This window comes from Gossypium raimondii, chromosome 6 (assembly GCF_025698545.1).
Source record: "Gossypium raimondii isolate GPD5lz chromosome 6, ASM2569854v1, whole genome shotgun sequence".
Lineage (NCBI taxonomy): Eukaryota > Viridiplantae > Streptophyta > Magnoliopsida > Malvales > Malvaceae > Gossypium > Gossypium raimondii.
In genome coordinates, this window is record NC_068570.1 from 2,255,134 (window position 1) to 2,264,442 (window position 9,309).

Sequence of the window (9,309 nt, forward strand, 5' to 3'; positions counted from 1 at the left end):
TTTATAAAGGTTTTTCAACCAAGGAAGCTTCTAGAATAAGCGTTAAAGCTTAACCAACTGATGACGGACACGTGTCCAACTAAACAACACATCGCAATAGAAACAGGCTTTGTCAATTCTTGAGAATAAGTTGTACCCCATGGCAATCAAAGTATGTGTATGCAAGCATAGATGGAGAAACAATGTAGACCACACGTGCATTACACACACCAAAGCCAAGACAATTCAAATTCAAGAACCTCAACAAGCACCCTAAACATGTTCGACATGTGGTAATGTCTCGAGGAAGGTCACTTTATAACCTTTCTCCAAATTAGGGGGCAATTGTTATACCCTTAACCCCTCGAGCATAACTCCTTGAGAATTAGGACCAACACCTTGAGGAAGGCCCCTCGAACACCACTTCTTGAAGACTAGGACCCACCATTTGAAGTAGCCACATGCCTCAAAAAAACCCCTCACGTGTCACCTCTTGAAGCATCGAATATGCGAAACTCCTTGCCAAATTCCTTGCTAGACCATGTCATGCGAACTTCTCGAGAACTCATTGGACTAGACATATTTGTATATAGGGCATGTAAGAGCCCCACTTAACTGCCATTTATGACAACAATCACTAGACACCTATCTTGTTTGACATGATTGACAACCTACCCAATCGTCACTTTAGCAGCCACACCTAAGCCTACGGTTGTCATGCTAGGCCAGCTGATGTAATCGCCCTCGATCACCAATAACGCCAAGGCACGTGACACTTTGGGATTACAACTCACTATATATAAACCGATATCAACTCCCATATTAGGGGACCAAATCTTCTCTCTCTTACAATCACCACCATCATCAACTTTTTCGCAACCACCGTCAACAACGGCACTATGCCTCGTCTTAAGCTAGGTGAATTGCCGATTACCATATCACCCATTTTGTTGGATCCCTACATCAACACAAAGCAACATTATTCAAAATAATAGCTAATAAAAATAAATAACATATATCAATTATTTAAAAAATGATATATTATAAATTAAATTCTTCCCTATTCATTTTTTCTTAACAAATTTTATTATTTGGAATTTTATATATGAAACACAAAGCTCTCTATTATATCAATAATTAAAACTTATTATTTAAAATCAATTTTTTTCTTTTTGTTAATGGAAACATAATAAATTAAATACAAATTAATCCAACATAAAATTTTTATTTATTATATAAATTCATTTAATAAAAGTTGCTTAGTTGAATCAACATTATTATTTATGATAAAACAATTTTATTAAGTAAATTTATATAATCAAATATAAAATTCTTATTTATAAATGTGATAAAACTTATAAATAATAAAAATGTTTAAATAGAAGATTTAGTAATATAATCAACAAACAAAGACTATATTGATCAGTTCAATAGTTTTTCAAATTCATACTTTTATATATATTATAGAAAAGAAAATAATCATTCAGGTACCTTAAAAAAATTTAAAGATTATGGCACATGATGTTGGTGAAAAAATTCGTAACAAATATATTTATTAAAAATTAATGTTATGATTAAACGAGGCTTTTGTTGAAATGATAAAATTAAGACTTGAAAATTGTAGTGTATTTTTGGGCTCAAATCCCATCAAGTGCATTTTTCTAGAATTTACATGATTTAAAATGATAAAAATATCCTCATAACAATATTTATTTTTTATAGAAGGAAGGAATTTTAGTAATTGCTCAACTAAATTAGGATTCGATTAATTTGTGACACCAACTTAATTACTCTTTTAAATATAGTATATATAAGTATCTAACTAGCAATGTTATATCTTCTACGTTCATTGTTCAAATATAGAGAGGATCCACTTACACCCATGTAACTACACTCTTTCGTATCATTTTATAAGATTAATATTTTAATGATCCAATTGTCATATTTCATATTCCATTAGTATAGAATATTTTAATTATGTATTTTATGTAAAAATAACTTTCAACCATTCAATAAATATTAATATACAGAATTGTGCTAGATAGTATCTCGTCGAAGTTTATCACCTCACCAATGACAGAAACCCCACCATAGACCATTTGCTACTTGTACAATATGTCAACATGCCATCATGCAAACTGAGAGAACCTTGTGAAGCCTTTATTTCCTTATAGAAAATCTGCGTTGCAAAAGAATGTTTTAAAATTTTTGTGTCGTTCATAAAAGGAATATATATATATATGTAGAGAAATTATTATTTGAAACTGTGATTCCACGTTATCCTTATCCTTTTCCAATTGAAGGATGACAAATCAATTTTTTCCTCCTGATTTAGAAAAAGCTAAAAATCAAAAGGAAAAATCTGATTTATCATCCTCCCATTGGAAAAGAAGAAGGATGACATGGAATTATAATTTCATACAATCTCTTCTCTATGTATATATATTTCATGTGTCATCTATGAAAAGAGTAAATTTTGATATCTCTGGTCGCTTTCACATTAGTGATTTGTTGTTGTAGTGTGAGACAAAGTAGACCTTCTAATTTATTGAGACAATAAAAAGAGAGTATAATTGGTTAGGTTATGGAATTAAATGTGAAATGGAAAGCCTATCTTTCTTTTTCCAACTATTGCCAATTTTGTATATTTGAAATTGTACCATGGAAAGTGGGTACAAATGGTTGATTATTTATTACCATTTGAGTAAACAATAACATGGTAAAAGTATTATGGAGGTTCTCGTATTAGGAGTTAGATTTCATTTTACTCTATTTCTTTAAAAAATAAATAAATTAGTCTTTGTACATGAAATCAAAGAGCAAACCAGGCTTTTCTATTAAAAATTTCATCTATTTTTACTGTGAAAAACTAGTGTGGCTGATGGAATAATCAGATAGTTACACGTGATCACGTGTACCTCATTCTGACGTACAAGAGCTAGTTTTTAACAATAGAAATAGATGAAGTTTTTAGTAGAAAGACTAATTTACTATTCGATCAGAGGTACAAAAACTAAACTGCTAATTTTTTTAATAGAGGAGACAAAATGCAATAAAACTCTTAATATAAAAAGTTTCCATGATACTTTCACCGCACCACTAATATATTTTATCCTATTTAATGGATGATTTATTAGTACCACTTTCGATCTTTTATGAGGCTTATGACATGTTTTAAGCTTAGACGGAGATAACCTCATCCCCTTTATCCAAATCCGGGTAACATTGGTTCCTAGTTTTGTAGTTGTCATCTACTGTAGAACAGTGTTGGATAACTTTGATAGGTGGTTGGAACCTATATTTTTAGATCGCGATAAATAAAATCTTTTAGCTTTTGGTTGAAATTATTTTATTATTCTCAATTAAAAAATTTAACATATCTTCTACTTTACAACATTATATCTAAATTTGATATTTTAATTTTTCAAAACCATTTTTTAATAACAATAATAAACATTGTCAAACCTTTCAAAAATATTTTTCTATCGTAACGATAAACTGAGCAGTAAAAGTACTATGGAGGCCTCTGTACTATGAGTTAGATTGTATTTTGCTCTCTTTACAAAAAAAATGGATAAATTAATCCATGTATGTTAGACCAAAGAGGAAATTGATCTTTTTCTATTAAAATTTTTATCCATTTGTACTATTAAAAATTAGCGTGGGTGACGAAAAAACTAGACAGTGACACGTGTATCTTATACAGATGTACAATTACAAATTTTTAACAAAAGAAATTACTCTTTGATCTAACATATAGGAATATAGGAGTAACTCGCCCATTTTTTGAGTGGCGAGGATAAAATGTAATCCAAATTCTAATATAAATCACACTAAAATTTGAGTCTCAGCAGTAGAGCCATTTATTGGATATTCTGTTAGTTACCACTTTTAGTCCTCTATAAAGCCAGTGACGTAGATTGAGATAGCCTCCTCCCCTTGTATCCAAATCCAGGTAACATGGGTTCCTAGTTTTGTAATTGCAGGAGATAACAATGATTATTACTTGGGGTCTCAACAACTGCAGAACAGTGTTGGATACTTGTATAGGTAGTTGGAACTTAGAGCTGGCAAGTAAAATAGCCCATCAGCCAATGTTCACATCCAAGGGACCCGGCAGGTTCAAAGTTGGTTGGACTCTTTAACATAAAAGCCAACCATGAAAGTAACATATTACTATTGTTGCTAAGCCTACAGTTTCAATTTTTAAGGAAAGATACCCCTGCAAAAATGGGTTCCTTTTTTGCTAGACACAGTTAATGCGTGGGACCATGATTTTGTAGTACAAAACAGTGAAATACAGTGTTATATTGAAATTGTAACCTTGTCTATAGCGTTACAAGCAACTTAATCCACTGCCATACTTACCAACCAACCGCCATTACTCTCCTAAACACAAAGTCAAGCCAACACATGTGCTGAAAACCAAAATTTCAGACAAATTTCCTTTGTCTAGGTACTTATAGTTAGCTCAATTCTAAAGTACAAATTATAGAAAATATAAAGGGACTAATATAATAACTTAAAAGTTTTTTTATCACTAATTGACCATAGTGGTTCTACAATGCAGGCAAAGAGGAAGTATGAACAAGGGTTGAACCAAGTAGGTCATTCTCTGGTCTCGGACTGCTTCCAGCACTGCTGTTAGAAACAGAACCGAAGGTAGTCTTTGTTAAGACTCCAGTGGGAGATGAGGCTAGCCGCTGCCCATGACTATTGTTCCAATCATCGCATGTAATAAGGTTAAGTGCTGATGAGTTGGTGCTGTGCAATACCTCACCAAGGGGGCCACCCATGGAATTCTCCCAAGAGATGGGTATCCAATTTGCTTGCTTATGGTTTGGTTCATTAATAACACTGCCTACACCTAGTCCCATGTGCATAGTGTCAAATTCACGAGATAATCTGAGAGGTGATGAAGACAGTTTTTCATTGCTGGGAGAAGAAGTTGAGGACATGAAATCAGAGGCAGCCATTGGTATTGATATGGAAAGTTGAGTCATGTCCGATTTAACATCAACTTCAGGCCAGGAAATGGTTGAACGATCGGACTGGCTTTTAGGCCAATCATCTATGAACTCTCGAAGGGAATGTTGGGATTCAGTTGCTTGACAAATAAGGTCTTGAGATGAACCAAAAGTTCTGCAGTTAATCAAGGAAGAGTCATTATGGGAAGGGTTAAGGAGTGAGTCGGAAAAAACAACTCCGAACTCATTTCTCAAGTTTTCTTCATACGTGATCAGTTGCTGCATTGGCATCAAGAAAGAGTTTTCTTTGGATTTTAGATCCAGTGTACTTTCATGTAATCTTTCACCCGAAGTTTCTTTGTTCACAAGCAACCTGCAAAACGACAACAATCATGGAATGAGATAAGTAAATTCTACAATTACTATTAGTTATAAAGGAAAGCAGGTTATTTCTATCACCTATTAACAGGAGCTGTCACTGGCTGCAAATTCTTAAACTGCTGCTGAGCAACAGTAAGGCTGTTGGACTCGCTGCAGCCACTGATCGGCACTACCACTGATGCCAAAGCCGATGAGACAGTAGACATCACCTTGGTGGTAGTGGTGCTAGTGGCTCCAGCTGAATGGCCTGATTGACCTTCCACAGGCTTTCTTGAACGATGGCGGCCCCTATTCATGTGCCGCTCACAATACTTCTGGTCGGCAACTGCATCTCTCGAGCACCGCCATTTCTTTCCATCCGTTCTACGACACCGTCCGGGTTCAGGATCAGTGTTGTTCGAGAACCCAAGACGAAAAGCTCCCCATCCCACTATTAGAACATAAAAAACAAAAATGAAAAATGAATGCCAAAGCACTTTCCTGTTAGATAATTTGTATATGGTACAAATATTTAACTTTCTGCTTTAATTTTGGATGTTATCTTGATAAAAACAAATTGTTTATTATACTTTAAAAAGGCTGAGACAAGTTGCCTCAACCATTGTAGGGACCAAAACAAAAGTGGCAATGTGCTAAAGTTGAAAATTTTAAGTGGCATGATATTGATGCTTTTGTTTGAAACAGGTTATAAAGCAAGCAAGGCCTGTTTGGGGTACTGTCTCACTCAACTCAACATTTGGTAAATGTACTAGTAACCGGATTGTATTTTGCCTCCTCTACTTAAAAATGGGCAAATTAATTTTTGCACATTAGATCAAAAAGCAAACTGGTCCTTCTAAAAATTTCACTCACTTTTGCTGTTAAAAACTAATTTCAGTACGACAACATGAGATATACATGGCATATCGCGTGTCTAAGTCTCTGATTATTCTACAAACGGAAGAAATATTTAATAGAAATGATCAATTTGCAATTTGATCTAACATATAGAGATTAACTAACCCATTTTTTGAGGGGATAAAATTCAATCCGACTCTCAGTACTTATTAGCCAATAAGAGAGTAAAATTAAAGCATAATCTCATTAACCGTGGAATGCAGCAAGAACACTGTTTGCTGCAACTTTAGCATCAACCATGGAAGTTTCATATAGACATTTTAAGGTAAAAAAAAAAAAAAAAGAAGTGGGTTTTTTCTTGTTAGTCTAAGAAAAAACAACTTACATGTATTGGTTTTTAGGGGAGCACCAGAAAAGCTAGAGAAATCAGTAGAACCAAGGGCTTTTCTTATAGGAATAAGAAGATTAGATGGTATAGGCACATTTGAAGTTATGTATTTGTAGATCAAAGCTTGGTGTTCAAGTTCCATCCATTGAGATGGTGTAAATGGTCCTCTGTCTCCTCCTAATAATACCCCATGCATGTTTTCACCATTGAATCCACCATTGTTGTAACCTTAAAAACATACAAAACCAAGACAAAAAGAGAAAAACAGATGAGGTTAAAAGAAGGCAAAGAAATTGAAGCCATAAAAAGGTTTGTAATAAAAAGGGGAAAAAAGGGTTGTGGCAGTAACACAGAAACCATAACTTGTCTGCAACATTTAAGGTAGCTACAAGAATCATGGATCTGTTGTCTTTTGATACAACAACAAAACAAACACACACACACATATAGTCACTGTTTGATCATTACCAAAAGTGTTTCTCACCTAAAACAGGAAGTGATAAATTTTAAGAGGAAGAAAAAAATGGGAAACATAATGCATTGACAAGACATAAAAAACATTCCAAAACCATGGAATTAAACCATAGAACCAATAATAAAAACAAGTCCAATTCATACTACAAAACTCACAAGCATGCCTTTAAACCAACAAATTACAGCCATTTTTTACAAAGTTAATGTCTTTCCTCCATGGCAACAATGTTAGAACCTTAACATTCCTTCACACACACACACACACACACACATGTATATATACCTGTATTTCTAGTAGAGGCAGGTGATGTGAGGTGGAAGTAAGGGAAAGTGACATTTTGGGAGCTTTTATCCACTGAAAGAGCTCGGGATTTAGGTGCAGAAGAAAAGCTCAGCATTGCCTGAGAGGCTGAAACCCCATCAGAGAAGACAGAGGTAGTAGCATTAGCATTAGATCTCAATAAACTATTCTTGTCGTGAAGCAACAACGGCATTGCCTCGGAGGCTGAAACCCCCTCGGTTTTAGCCAGTTTTGAGCTCCTCCACAACAACACATCTTCATTATTACCAGGTCTCTCTTGCTTAAGGAACCCAGATCCGTACAACTTAGCCTTTGTCTCAGGATCTGAAACAAGGGATGAAGTAACTACAGTCTCTGAACCCACAAACCCCTCTAAACCCACCACTACACCCCCAATATCCATATAGAAAAACCCACCAAAGCTACACAAACTCTGCACTCAAGAAATCAAGCATTGGGTTATTAGCAGTACTAAAGAAATGAGCTTGTGAAGGTCCAAAAAGGATCATTTTTTTCTCTAAGTGTTTGGTTACTATGGCCTAAGCTTTTTAGCTCACACACAAACCAGACTTGCTGTTTGTTTATAATAAAGATTTGATATTTGAGAAAGAAATATTCAAATAATTGGAGAGAGAGAAGAAGAAAGTTAGTAGTTAATGCTACCACTTTCACATACATATACATATAAATAAATATATATATACATGAGTAAAAATATTACAAATTATATTTTATATCTTTTATTTTAAAAATAAATTAATTAATTTTTATACAAACTTTTATTTGACAAATACAACAGGGGTTCATTTGTAATCTCAAAAGTCCCTCCATTTGCAAAACTTTTGGTTTTTTTTTAGTACTAATTTATCCATATCCTGGTTAGGTAGTTGAACACCATAAAAATATATATTAATGAAAATCGAAAATTTATTTGGTACATTGTTATTAAAACTCGTGAATCATAACCGATCAACTTATCATGTAATTTTAATATATTTATATTATAGTCACTCCCTAATTCATAAATAGGAGGATAATGCGCTTCGGCGCACTCGAATCCACGTTTTCCTATATTGATAATAATGTCCATACCAATCGAGTTAAGATTTAATTGACGAAAAAATAAATGTTGTCAACCAACAGACAAGATCCAAGTGGTGAACAGTGATGTTAATGTAAATTTACAATAAATAACCTGCTGAATTTAGGTAAATGCAATAAATAATGGTCATTTAAGACAGTATCCTTTGTGACAACTTCAATAGTTTGTAATAAATATGTATTCACTAATTATGGCTTGCATTATTAATCCCAACATGTTTTTTTATTTAAATTGGAATTTCTATTTAAAGGAAAAAACAGAACACTTTTTAATTATAGCTTTGATAAATGGAAGTGAAACCTTTTTAATTATTGGCCATGCATTCAATCTCATAATTAATCATAAATGTTGATGCCCTTTCTTAGAATTTTAATTGATGAACTTGAAAGAATTGTGAAAAGTAAGGTTAAATTCTAATGTTGGTATGTCGTAAATTTAGTCTTTATGCTTTAATTTGATTATTTTTAATTTTATATTTTCTGATTTTTAAAATTTTAGTCTTGACCAATCGGTAACTACTAATTTCGTTAAGTTAAATTCATTGTTTTCAAATTTTGATGTGGAAAAATATATATGATCATATATGTAACGTCATGTTAGTTTGTTATTTTCATATATTACTTACAAAAATGCAGTTAATGGATTTAACGGCTATCGTTTATGAGAGACTGGAATTTCAAATTTGAAAAAATATAGGATTAAAATGATCCGATTAAAGAACATGGACTAAATCTATAACTTTACACATAATAGATTACTAATAGTAGAATTTAACCAAACTGGTTTTAACTACTACTACTACTTGTTTAAGACTAAAATTTTAAAATTTAAAAAGTAAATTTGACTAATTCAAAAGTACGGAATTAAATTTGATCAAATT

The 9,309-nt window shown here is 33.0% G+C and overlaps 1 protein-coding gene across 2 annotated transcripts; it reads right to left on the reverse strand.

The window, feature by feature from the left end:
- Positions 1-4,254: 4,254 nt before the first annotated feature.
- Positions 4,255-7,978, reverse strand: LOC105772736 (growth-regulating factor 1). Of its 2 annotated transcripts, XM_012594154.2 has the most exons (5): positions 7,310-7,978; positions 6,550-6,780; positions 5,406-5,757; positions 5,215-5,319; positions 4,255-5,121 (listed from the first exon to the last, which is right to left on the reverse strand). In XM_012594154.2, the coding sequence occupies exons 1-5, from the start codon at positions 7,728-7,730 to the stop codon at positions 4,539-4,541; spliced, it is 1,692 nt and encodes a 563-aa protein (XP_012449608.1). In that variant the 5' UTR covers positions 7,731-7,978; the 3' UTR covers positions 4,255-4,538. The 2 variants fall into 2 exon arrangements, with proteins under 2 accessions (XP_012449608.1, XP_012449607.1); XM_012594153.2 differs by having other exon boundaries at positions 4,255-5,319; positions 7,310-7,977.
- Positions 7,979-9,309: the final 1,331 nt, after the last annotated feature.

What these genes read in the sequence shown, in the direction of transcription:
- LOC105772736 (XM_012594153.2), bottom strand. Translation starts at nt 7,730, where the DNA reads ATGGATATTGGGGGTGTAGTGGTGGGTTTAGAGGGGTTTGTGGGTTCA. An exon ending in TGCCTCTACTAGAAATACAG is followed by an intron (nt 6,781 to 7,309) that starts GTATATATACAT and finishes TATGTTTTTAAG; the next exon opens with GTTACAACAATGGTGGATTC. An exon ending in GTGACAGCTCCTGTTAATAG is followed by an intron (nt 5,320 to 5,405) that starts GTGATAGAAATA and finishes GTCGTTTTGCAG; the next exon opens with GTTGCTTGTGAACAAAGAAA.